Genomic DNA, 13,468 nt, shown 5'->3' on the forward strand with positions numbered 1-13,468 from the left:
CACTGAAATTCCCAGTGCGTTGTGCCGTACCAACCCGTGGAGTCTCCCTGGACACATTTAGTATATGATGTCAGTTTGCTGAAACTAATCTGTGCAATGTGATGTCCACATTGCAACTCTGAAGAGCCCACAATGAATCCAAGAGTATTCCAGTCTGTTGCAATTTGTCATTCCTAGACATCTGAAGCACTTGGCTCTAGTCATTTCATTATTTGTTTAAAACCACAAAATGTTTTAGAATTAAAATGACCCTAGTTTCACCTCTCAAGGCAAAGGCTTAAAAAAAGTCTGTGATTTTAGGGTAAACTTACAAAGAGGTAAAAAGAAATGCAACATCTGTAGTCAGATGTTCTTTGTTTTCCATTTTATTTAGCATAAATACCACACACACACACACCTCCCAGTTTTGACCAGTGCTGCCTTTTCCTGCAGCTGCAGCAATGAGATGGCAGCTTTCACACTCCTGTGGTGCCAGTTCACCTGTTTGGCTCAGCCTCACAAGACCTTACGAAGCACCAGTTACTTGTACTTTGTTGGATGCTTATCAATAATATGGAGGCAGATTTTGCACAAGTTGCTTGCACTGTGCAACACTCACTTGACTAGATACATTCACATTTCTAGTTGGTCTTGCAGAACTCATTACCAAGCAATATCAGTGTAGTTTTTCCTTGTTGCTCTCCATCTTCCATCCCATCTACCTGCATGAGGCATCTATGTCTGCAAAACTGATTAGGAGCTCACCAACTAAAGCTCAGAGTTGCTTATGAGCTGCAGTGTTGGAGCTACTGAAGGAGCTTTTGACATGTTCAAGTGGCAAACACTGTGAGGTGCTTCAGACGTGGATTTAGGCACCTGAAGAGTTACATAAGCTCTTAGTGTGTGCAGGGATGTCAGTCTGTGTTTCCCATTTCAGTATCCAGCCCTACATTATTAAGCAGTATGGACCAGATATCTAGACAACCCCCCCAGCCCCTCCATTTGCCTTTAGTTATAGCTGTGGGAAAACTGTGGTGATCATTAAAAAGTCAACATTTAACTATTAATAAGAGAGAATACTGTAGCACAGGTGATGCCTGGCCAATTCAAACAGAGCAATAGCAGAGAAAAGGGCAACAACAGAGCAGGACAAAATAAATCAAACTCGAGCAACTCTAATTAACCACAGCCTCAGCGGAGCAGAGTGTGCAGCTGGAGTGTTTATCTTCCATGCAGTAGTACAGCATCTTGTTTTCCAAGTGTAACCATTGAGGGTTTTAAGCTCTTTTGTTGTGAATTATTTTAACCTAGAGAAATGCCCTTGGGCAGTAGAAAACGCATATAGGCACCTTTACTGCAGCATGGACACTGCAAACAGCTGCCAAAAGAGAAACACTGGCAAGAGTTAACAGAATATGGGATTCAGAAAAGAGAATTTCACTGTAATGTGTCATTGATAAAAGTGGTCTTTGGAGGATATTTGAGTAGCTCCTCTTCCTTTACACAGGACGTTACTGTAGGCAGCAGCTGGCTCCAGAATGGAACCCACTGGAGCTGATTAGGCAAGGACAAAAATGGATATAAAATTTTGTTTCAAGATTCTTTGATTACTAAATCACACAAATGGAATAATCTAATTTCAATGGAAACAAAAATCTAGTTAAATGAGGAACCCCTTAGAAAAAGACTTGATGGATTAAATTAATGGGCAAGAATAGCCAATGCTGAAAATTGATTAAATGATACTGTGTATGGGGATAGGAGTTATTTTTCTTTCCTTTTTTTTACTTATCAAACTGTTTATGGTACCTTTATAAAAAAGAATTAGCAACCAAAGTTATTCTTCCTATTGCTCACAATTGAAATTCTCATTGTTTCAACTCCACAGTTTGGTGGAGTTGAAAATATTCAAGAGTATCTCATAAAAAAAACACGTTGACTGAGGAATAAATATATCCACAGCAATTCAATACACAGAATTTTCTGTACAGTCTTCACTAGTGCAGAACAAGAGAAGATAAGTCTGATATGAGAAGTCTCTTCTCAATAGAGATGAGTTAGGTTTTAGCTGCTGTTATTTTCTGAAAGGTAACCGTGATTAATGAACAGTCCATGTACTTTCTGGTGTAATCAGCAGCAGTGAAGGGATTAAATACACAGGACACTAGAAATGGGGAACTGAAGCTACATGCCAAGGCCTGCCAACTTGTTTTATTTGTATTTAAGTGATTTAAAGACTAAACAAAATACTATAATTTATAAAATGAATTAATATTACAAGCAATTTTTCTGTAGCAATATTGTCTTGTAGGTCATAGTTTGTCACAACATGTCAATTAAATGAAATTACTTAAATAACTGCGGTGTCATAATTAACTCAGACTGGGCCAAATGCTACCAGCGCACTTGTGTAAATATGGGGTGATTATGGTACAGGTCAAAGAAGTGGTTTAAAATTCAAATCAGTCTTATAAGTGGTTATGGTTCTTCTGATTTAGCAGAGAAAAAAAATAATTTACCTTTATTTCATGTTATTTTAAGACCACGATCTCGATCAAGGGACAGTGGTGATGAAAATGAACCAATTCAGGAACGATTCTTCCGGCCTCATTTTCTGCAGGCTCCTGGAGACCTGACTGTTCAAGAAGGAAAACTATGCAGGATGGACTGCAAGGCAAGTGTCATGCAAAGGGTAGCAGCAGCCTTTTGATAACATCAGCTGACTCAAAAACCACACTGGTTTCTTTTCAAAGCTATTTTGCCTATTGGCAGTTTCGGCCCTGTTAGTAGGGTAATTAATCTCATTGCTTATGAGTGAGTAAGTGGACAATAAAAGTTTGCCTCCCCTCCAATGAAAGTGCTTCGGGCAAATCTTAAGAGCTCACAGTAAACTGATTTATAGAATGCAGCTTTGCTGGGGTGTGGAGGGAAGCAGCACACACTATAAAGACAATGTGTTTCTACATTTTAAGTCCTTTTACTACTTGAGTTTTGAACCCCCATTAAAAGTTTCAAACAGTATAAACCTGATTTATTACTCTGCTGAGCAGAAATAATTCACGCTTAGGTGACTTCTGTTTACTTTATGCTGACCTATTTGGGAGAAGCCTTTTGCTCTAAAGCAGTCCCCACAGCAAGTGGCACGGCTTTCAAAAGTACAAGACTTGTTCACACAGACCAAGCATTAACTAGTGCAGGTGGTGCTGTCACTGGGGCACACACCTCAGTGGAATGGAACTTCGGAGGCCAGTAGTTAGTCAGCTAATGTCTTTTTGTCTGCAAGTTTTCCAACAAGAAGTTAATCTAGAAAGGAGTATCTTCTCATTCCACCTGAAGAACAAACAATAAAAAAGACAAAAGGTGTCACCCTGCCTTTTGTTTTGCAGTGTATTGTTATTTAGCTTCTAGCCTATCTAAACACTGATCTTTTTTCAGTCGCACCCGTAAGACATCATGGAATTCAGGGAGTTGGCCAGAAAGTAAGTAAATGACTACAACTGACTCAGTGTGTAAATCAGGACAGAATTAGATCTTTAAATCTTTTCGTACACTTGCAGTAGCAAACCAAACCAAACTTCCCTGAAGTAACAAGTCAGGACTCCTCCAGTGTTTCATGTGGCTGAAACAATTTCCCACTACTCTCTTTACACTCAAGGTTAGTGGATTACCAACTCCAGACTTAAGCTGGCAACTTAATGGCAGACCAATTCGCCCTGACAGCTCTCACAAAATGTTGGTGCGGGAGAATGGGGTGCACTCCTTGATCATAGAACCGGTCACATCCAGAGATGCTGGAATCTACACGTGCATTGCCAGCAATCGAGCTGGTGAAAATTCATTCAGCCTGGAGCTCACTGTTGCAGGTAACATCTTCATGCTAAGCTTTCAGACTGAGCATTGCCAGGATAGCATGGAAAAAGAAAACATGAGTGATGTCAAATGACACGTTGAGGGGTGGGAGGTAAGAAAAAGAAACCTGGCAGTAACAGAAGTATGGTATATTTATAGGTGACCTATTCACGTTGTGTTGTGGCATAAGTGGACTGGTGTGTAATGTCTGTGCACACAGTTAATAAAAGGGGGCTGCTGTCCTTGAGGCCACAAACCAGACTATTTCCCTGGATGTTTCTTTGTAATGACAATCTGTGCAGACCCACACCTACCACTGGGCAACCAGTGGGATACGGTTTGTGCATTTCACGGCACATCAGACTAATGCCTTCTGGTAGACTTCAGACTTCTGGTAGAGCAGTTTCTTCAGTTCTTCAGTTCTTCAGTTAACCTTCTTCAGTTAAAAGTTCATGCTTTTGTGGAATATGAAGGAGCACGTTTTACCAAGCATAGTGCAGCCAGTTTATCTAGTTGTCATGCTCTACATTTCAATTGTTTTAGAGAAGAATCAGCTTTTTAGCACTCACTTTTCCCCCTATTAAAATAATGATGGGACTGTTCTCTTCAGAGGAACCAGGACTGAACTTTGTGATTAATGAAGACAGTGCTTAGGTTTCCTGCCACTTAGGTCTTTCGTGATTCTTTTTAGCACACTGCTGAAAGAAAGGCTATGTTTTCATAGAAAATGTCAACATAACTGCAATCTTTATTTTCACAGCTAAGGAAGTACAAAAAGCACCTGTGTTTATAGAGAAGCTACAAAACACAGGTGTGACTGAGGGATTCCCAGTGCGACTGGAGTGTCGAATCTCAGGGGAGCCATCTCCTCAGATATTTTGGAAGAAAGAGAATGAGTCACTCACATACAACACTGACCGAGTGAGGTTAGACTGACTTAGAATAATCTCCCCATGTGCAATTTCAATGATGATTTATCCTGTAAAACAAATAAAAACCTAAAAGGTCACATGAACACTTTGTGTAAAGGGCATCTCATAAATATTAACTAGTGATTGTAATAATTTATGACATTTACTCAAACTTGCAGCCAGCCTGGTGGCTGAACCAGAAATAAAACATTACTTGTTTTCCATCATTAGACTTACACAACTACCTTTGCACTCTAAGCGAGAGAAGTAGTTTTGCTCTTCCAGAACCAAGACCACAGAAATTTGCTAGTGAAAATCAAGGTTCCAAAGGAATGCTATGTGCTTTTCAGCACAAACTGCTTCATAATTCTGCTGCACAGTTAAGCAACTAAGATTCGATATTTTATATTTTAAGATCTTCCTCGAGTTTCTTTATCCTTTCCACAAAAAGTCTGGGTAAGATCTGGTGTTCCTGCTACTCCAGATGTCTTAATCCATAATTATGAAAGAAAAGTTACTTCATATATTTTTTCTTCTTAGTTTTCAATACAGGATATTAAACTGCCAAACTCTCAAGCATATGCAAGGCTTTATTTTCTACTTGCTAATTTCAGAGGAAGTTCCATTTTAATTAAAATTTTAATTAAAATTGGACTATAATCAATCTGTAACTAAGATTGGGTCTGTTTATAATGCCATTTTAAGATAGTCTACACTGGTTTGTGATTTAAACAGTAATTTTCTACTTTTCTTTTGATTAGCATGCACCAGGATAACTACGGCTACATTTGCCTGCTTATTCAGGGAGCTACAAAGGAGGATGCTGGCTGGTACACTGTTTCAGCTAAGAATGAGGCTGGGATTGTGTCTTGCACTGCCAGGTTGGATGTTTATAGTAAGTGGCTTCAAATTTCGTGATCATATTAATCCCCCCAAAAGCAACAGTTCTATAAGTTTTGGGTTGTTCACAGAATGGTTTACATTGGTCTCTCTTTCTTTTGTTTATAGTTTCTCCTCAATAGTAAACATCCACTTCAAGACAACAAATGCTCTGTCAAAGTATATTTTACCATCTTTCAGACACCTAAAGCAAAACAAGCTTGCATGCTTTCTGGTTTTGCTTAGTACATTAAATATAGCTAATTAACAACAGATAACGGCATGATTATATGATTTTTGTGGATCATTATTACTGTTGTTTTGCTGGCACTTCCCTAACCTTTTGTATTCTTTTGTACATTAGTCTGTAATACACCTGTGACAGCTACCAAAAGTACAGTAGATGTTTTTATGGCTTTCTGCTTAATTACTCAGTTTGTTCCAAAGCAGTGCCTTACATAGTGAGTGTTTTCTTAAAGAAGTATCTCTTACCAGTCTTCTCATAGCAAAGATTAAGGGGGAGGGGGAAGGGGAGAGACTGATAAAGGATGGTTTCTGGGCTTGTGGTGGAAGTGGGAATTGTGAATTAGAGACTCGGCTCAGCATTCTTCAACTTACAAGGGGTGGCAACAGCAACCAGATAATTTCCTTTTATATGCAACAACTAAACCTGGAACAGGCCTGTTACTGTAATGTGAGTACACAAGAACAACCTCCTTGCTGTCACCCTTCCCAGTGGCACAAGGAAATGTAGAAAACAATGCCAAAAAGTAACACAGACTGTTGTATTTACTTACCACATTTGAAGGTGGAACTAGATGCTGAGAAAAAACCAAAACAAAACAACAATGCCAAGAAATTAAACAAAATTACCTTTGATATAATGGTTTTCTACTTCTCAGAAATTAGTATCTCCTTCACAAAGGGTTGACTGAGCATCTGGCACACTTTGGTGCACGGCTCAGGAGGGCTAACACTTTTTCTTTCCTTTTTAATCTATAGCTCAGTGGCAACAACCCCCTCAGCAGACCAAGCCAAAGAAGGTGCGGCCCTCAGCCAGCCGATACGCTGCTCTCTGTGACCAAGGACTAGACATCAAAGCAGCTTTCCAGCCAGAAGCAAATCCAGTCCACCTGACAATGCAGCCTGGCCTGGTAGAGAGCGATGATCTGTAGATTCAACTGCCGCTTCCATCATTTTCTTTCAAAGCAGAAACACTGAAAGCCATTGCCTTGACCAATGATACTCCGATGTCACTTTATGCAAGGGCAGACACCTTCATGTACAAAAGATAAACAACAAACACAGTAACCATATATTCCTTATTCATTATACCAAATTAGAAGAATAGATAGATTATTAATAGAAATGTACACATTGCACAACAAATCACACTCACCAGTTCCTTAACCTATGTTGCTTCATAAGCCTTTTCATAGAGGCCAAAATGCATCAGAGAGAAAGATTTTTCACTACATACCTTCATAAGCAGTAAGGAGATGCGACACAATCTTAATGGTGCAAGATGTTTTCTTCAAGGCTTATCAACAGTTCTAAAATGGCTACATATTCTGACAGCTACGATGAACAAGTGCAATATTATAAAACAGGAAGGGACAAGGAAAAGAAATGCAAGCAAATGCTGTATCTCTGCAAACTGCTTTCTATACAACAATGAAAAAAAAATCTTTCTTTCAATGCTGTTAGTTTGGACATCAACACCCTAACTTTCAATTCCTTTGTGTTTTTCCTTTTTACCATCTAGGAGGAGGCTTATTTACAAACGTACAGCAATGGCAGTCTAAGCAGAAGTAATTTCTGCGGAACAAAGAAGAGCTGACACATAGTAACAATCTACTCCAGATTAGAAATTGGTAACTAGATGGGGAAAAAATGCTGACAGTTTGAACCAGTGCAGTGAGTTACTGCAAAGGGGTGGGAGGGGGACTGGGCAAAAGGTTGAAACTCTCTGGATTTTCTGACAGCAGTCTGTAACCTTGTAATGCTGCCATTCAAGATTCTGAAATTCTAAGGTGAGCTGAAAACTAGGGAGAGTATGTATGGGATGTTTGACTGTTTAAAGCTTGTGTAATATGTATGAGGATTTTAGAAATGTATAGTAAGTGAAAAATGGGTTGAAACTGCAATACAGATTTAAGTGACGAGTATACACCACAGGTGATAGGTTTGCAAATCTGAGGAAGTAGAAAATGAAGATAGGCAAAAAAATCCAATTTGCTCCTTTTTGTTTTTTCTTCTTAACATAACATGTCTCTGGTAGATTTTATTTTTCCTTCTCCTGACTGCAGGCAAATGACAACTCTTTTTAAGGGGTAGACTCTGTGCACCATAGGTGAAAAGCCTGAAGGCTACTTTCAGGATGCAAGGCAAATCCACATGGAAGTGGAGCCCCACTTAAGTCACACCTGACTAGGTAGTTTTAAATTAGAACCAAATGAATTTAAGTTGAAAGGGAGGGAGAGAGAATGGATGGAAGAATTACTAGGCCTGACAAGGAAAATGAGTGTTTGATGGTACGAGCTACGATACTTTGCTAGGAAAGGAAAACACTGTATTCCTTATATGAAGCACATATATGGTATCTTTCATTATTTATAATAAAAGTGTTGAAATCTTTTATCTCAGCTCATTTATTCAGAAGTCCTGTACTTAGGGTTTTGTTTGTTGTTTTTTTTTAAATTTTGTAATTGTGTACACCATATATTGCATTATTGCTATACGTGTATTGCTTTGTAAGTACACAAAGTTTGTTTCGTTTTTTAGTGACTAATAAACTTTAGCACACAAGGTAGTACTATTCTGGTGCAAGATATGACTGGTAATGGGGATGGTTAATCTAGATTAATGTCATAGTCTGTCAGGTGGGAATAATCTGGTTTTATTCTAGAAGTATGTCATATCTTTTGCCAAATTTTCCTCGACTGTGACATGCTAATTTACTTTTTAGTTTAGCTTCACTAGCATTATTTTGCCACCTTTTATTTGTATTTATAAAAAATGTATTATCATTACTTTGGACTGTTGTGCTGATATAATGTGGGTTTAACATCAATAAATATTACACAAATAGAATTTTTTCTTTCTGGTAAAGATTAATAACTTACAGTACAAGCATGCAAATGTAAGATTTTAAATATTATTTAAATTTTAAATATTATGAATACAGATTAAATGAGGCCTATATGCAGCATCTAAAAACTACAGAGTTTATCAGAATAGTCTGCTTGTGACCTCGAATCTTGTTTGAACAGAACAGAGGAACATTACTCATGAATTCTGAGAAACTTTTGCCAAATAGAAGAACTGGAAGATACATTTTTTTTAATATGTTAGAAAATATGCATGTCTGTTTTGTGTTTCTAATAATTCCAATATGTCATCACTTACACCTGATTCTAAGTAAAGGGCATGGTTTAAGCACTATTAAATTCATTTAAGAGCCTGATAACAAGACAATATCAAAATTTAAAAAAAAATTACTTATAAAATCCTGACTATTAACTAGTTTCTCCTTTTTTCAATGTGAAGATACCAGGAAAGATGCAAGATGATCCGTTTTTTCTTTTGGGTTTACATTTCAAGCACTGATCACTACAAACAGGCTTTTGTCAGCAATTAAGTGAGCACTGACATTAATGGCAATACTGCAGCTGAAGTCACTGGAGTTGTGTCTGCTCACAGTACGTTTGGCTTGGGGACTAAAATACTGAGACTGCTTTTTGAGCTTGTTGAAGATGAGGTCATCATCACTTTTTGCCTCTGTATATATGTAGAGACACACTTAAGTAGTAAATCACATCTCTAAGCAGCAACACTGTTTTTATGAAAACATTCAGCTGTTCTGTTACTTAGTTACTGGGACTGTTTGGCCTTACAAAGTCAGAGATAGAAGCGTGGCATAAGCAAATGAACTTCTCAAGCCAAAAAAACAAAAATTCTTGGAAGCATCAAAGTAACTTTCAAAGTTTAATCTCCTTCCACATAGTCCAAAGATAGATTGTATGACCTGTGAGAGTGTATTTTTGTCATTTTTTAAGACTAAAAAAAGGAGCCTTGACTTTTTACAAGACTTCCAGTTTAGGTATGGGAAGACTTCAAATTATTTAGGAAGCTGATCAGTCCAAGCATATTCATAGCAATCAAAGACTCAATGCAACGATGAGCAGGATGACGACAGAAACCTCTATCAAGAGTATCAGCAGTGAGGTGCAAAATTCCACATGTATTAAGGTTTTTCCAGCTGGTGGTGCACCTTAGCACACAGTGCCTTTATCCTGCCGCTTGGAGGCAACAGCAACAATTAGTTAACACACACAATTTTCTTCCACCACAGCCAACTGGTGGTTGGGGGGTCAAAACCAGTCCAGCTTGAAACCCCAGCTAATAAATCATTGTTTCTTTCTTTATCACCACTTTCTATTTTAATTCACTTAAGGTGTATGCTAAGAAATGCCTTGATCCCCCACATCTGGACAGGTACATCCTCACCTCTGCAAGTAGCCCAAACAGATTTCATATGTAAGTACTTCATGAGCTTACATTATCCAACATGCCATGATACTGAGGGGATCAGCTGCATGCTGTGGCTGCATGACCCAGCTGCCAAACCCACACCATGCACTACAAACTAATGCAGGACTAGAAATGCCTGCTTTGATTATGCATGTTGGCTAATTCACTCCCTCACAATTCAAATGTACATGCAAGGGGTAGAATTTACTGACATTTATCTCATTCTCCTGAACTGACTAAAAGAAATGGCCTTCCCTCTGCACAGATTTTCTATTTGAACAGAAATATGAGCATGTAAAACACATCAGGCAGATGGAAACACAATTCCTGCCCCAAGGAATTTACAATGTATTCCAGACAGCACACAGTATTCTTTGACTTGTCTTAAAGCTTGCAAATCTAACTCAAAATTAAGCCAGTTTGCATCCTTTAACAGAAGTGATTAAAGCATAAAATTATCTAATACTGCACAGTATCTCTACTAAAAATGTGTTTGGAACATAATGCTCAGTCACGTCTAGAGCAAGAAAGCCAGACTACGAGCAGCAGTACCTGTACAGCAGTAATTTCAGCAGCCATACAGATGGAGACAAATGAACTTCAGTTCAACACCACCTAGAAGGAGAAATGTTGTGCTTTATAAAACAACTGCAGTGCAACAGGTAACCCTGGGGACTGGCCAAGTATGTAACTGCTATCACTTTCTAGTTCTGTAGTAGCATAAATCGTCCAGAAACAGCTGCAGAACAAGAAAGCAGAAAAAAATAACAGTACATGGCAACTGCACAGAATGATTACAACACTTGAAGAAGGAGCTCTACAAATCTCATCACACGGGATTATGGTAGGACTTTTTCCCTATGTATTTAACAACATGGTTTCAGAGAAACATATTGTCAAGCTTTTTTGGACAATTCTTAGCCCAGACATCACAGAGTATTTCTAGAGAACTGAGGGTACAAAACCCAGATTGCCAAACACAGGACCTATCTGAGCTACTAGAAAGGTGCTGAAAATATGAGAAGACTTTCTATACACCAGGCAACACACCTGTAATCTGCTGCAAATTAAGGACATCTCCATGTTGGTGTCCTGAAAATTATGGTGAGCTATAAAATTACAGGTGCTCTCTGTTCTGTATATGCCTTCCAACAACAGGGTTACAAGAGCCTGCAGAGAATGGATGCAGTTCCAGGCTGATGCTGGCAGGGACATCTTACCATCAAAAATCATACATGCACACTAAATGACATCTAAAAAAACCATGAGAAATTACTGTATTCCTTCTTTTCTCTGAAGTTGCAGGAAGTTTTCAGTAGAAATTTACCAACTATCTGAAAAAGCAGGATAAAAGGTCATATTGAGAGGAGAATTAAAACACTGCAACTGAGAGCTTCTAACAGGTCATGGGCATACAGGTGTTGAGAGTACAGCCTCCAGCACAGACCTGGAACATATAGTTTAGTGCATTCAGCATTAGAAATACCAAGCTGGGAGATCTGCAAGTTAGAATTCACAAAACACCAAACTGCTTCACTAACAAGCTTCAGCAATACCATATAATCAGTTTGCAGTTATTCTTAAACAATTTCTTTTAAATCATGCCTCGATTTCAAACCCATCAGCATGCTACACATGCAAGGGGCACTTCAGTACCAGCAGCCTGGGAAATGTTGAGGAACATCCACACAACTCCATTTGCTCCGTGACATCTGCCCCCCATGCTCCCACTGCCCTAACGTGTGTGTAATGATACCAAGTTAAGATTTGATGGCTTTTACTTGGATGATGTCTCACTGCATTTGATACCGACAAACTCAAACTGGCAATTTTGTTATATACAATGAACAAAAAATAGCCCAGACTTTAACAGATAGGAGCTGTTAACATAAAAAAATAAAACCATAAAAACACCAGAACAGTTGTGATTATAGTCATGCTGACCCAAAGATGTCTGGCAAGGTACAGGCAGCATTTTTTACTAAGAGACATATCTACAGCAAAAAGGAGCCTTTAGCATATGATCTGAAATTGAACACAATGTGTGTGTGAAAATCAAATATGACTTGGGACTTAGAGTTCTTACTTCTTCAGGCACTAAGCACACACAATGACTTCTCTCCACAACTACACTTGACCAGTCTTTCCAAATATTGATGAACTGAATCAAGTGGGTGCACCTGACCTTGAAGAGTTCATTTTGCTTTACTTAAATGAACTACACTGTGCCTCCGGAAAAAAAAGTCACATAACTTCAATGGGCAATATATCTTTCAGTGTCATGCAAGACAACCTCTCTCTCACACTGTGCAACACATCAGAGTAGGAAAATTTGTCCTACAGCAATAAATAATCATTACAATGTATGTTTTAACTGTAGTTAATAATGTAACAAAGAGATTTTGCAAGCTGGGATTAAGATATCCAGTTTCTATCCAAATTTTACTGATCTCAGTTTGAAATCCATTCCATCTTTAAAAGTCATGCAACCTCCAGCAGCTCAACTGGGTTTTACAAAACAAGTAACAGGGATGCCAGCCATCAGCTTTGCATCTACACAGGCAACTCCACTCCCCTAAAACAATACAGCTTTACTCACCAAGACATTGCTAATACAATAATGCCTTAGGATAGACTGCCCTCAGGAGGCCACAATGAAATCTCTTCACGGCAAACAACCCTAACTCACTCAGCATGCACCAACTCAGCCGAATTATATACTTCCATTACCTTAGTCTGCAAAAGCTGTTCTTCACCAGAGCTCCTCCTTACAGCTGCAATATTTTTAAAAAATCCCAAACCAAAACCACCTCATGAATAGTTTATGTGTCCTGCTACAAACTTTTACTGACAGTAATCACAGAATCACAGATGGCTTGGGCTAGAAGGAACCCTAAAGATTATCTAGTTCCAAGCCCCCTGCCGTGGGCAGGGACACCTCCCACTAGAGGAGGTTGCTCAGAGCCCCGTCCAGCCCATCAACTGCAACAGATGCCTGAAGAGCAAGAGGAGACTGTGTTAGACAGTGAGTTCACTACAGCAAGTTCTAAGTTACAAACATATTTCTTTAGAGACAAGCAGAAGTAAGGCTCCAATGACCTACCCAGGACAAAAGATGAACAAGAGTAATCCATCATTTTCCCAAATATTAGAAAAATGCAGAGAAGACATACAAAACAATTAACTTTCTAGGTCTACAATATGCTTCAACTAAACCCCAGAACATGCAAATCTCACTACCTATGAACTTTGAACTGAATCAAACTCAAAAGCCAACAGAAGAACAATTTTAGGTTTCCTAACTTGGCAATGACAAG

The 13,468-nt window shown here is 38.7% G+C and overlaps 1 protein-coding gene across 4 annotated transcripts in view; it reads left to right on the top strand.

Moving 5' to 3' along the window:
- The window catches only part of PALLD (palladin, cytoskeletal associated protein), a 189,364-nt gene extending 180,714 nt beyond the window's left edge, over nucleotides 1–8,650 (top strand). For 3 of the 4 annotated variants that reach the window (XM_069013683.1, XM_069013684.1, XM_069013685.1), the window contains 5 exons: nucleotides 2,521–2,653; nucleotides 3,635–3,842; nucleotides 4,589–4,754; nucleotides 5,501–5,634; nucleotides 6,621–8,650. In XM_069013683.1, the coding sequence (XP_068869784.1) occupies nucleotides 2,521–2,653; nucleotides 3,635–3,842; nucleotides 4,589–4,754; nucleotides 5,501–5,634; nucleotides 6,621–6,793 (814 nt within the window). In that variant the 3' untranslated portion in view covers nucleotides 6,794–8,650. Of the gene's footprint in view, nucleotides 1–2,520; nucleotides 2,654–3,634; nucleotides 3,843–4,588; nucleotides 4,755–5,500; nucleotides 5,635–5,747; nucleotides 5,799–6,620 lie in introns of all 4 variants that reach the window. The other variant, XM_069013686.1, reaches the window with a different exon arrangement.
- Nucleotides 8,651–13,468: the final 4,818 nt, after the last annotated feature.

This window comes from Aphelocoma coerulescens, chromosome 4, assembly GCF_041296385.1.
Source record: "Aphelocoma coerulescens isolate FSJ_1873_10779 chromosome 4, UR_Acoe_1.0, whole genome shotgun sequence".
In the NCBI taxonomy this organism is placed as follows: domain Eukaryota; kingdom Metazoa; phylum Chordata; class Aves; order Passeriformes; family Corvidae; genus Aphelocoma; species Aphelocoma coerulescens.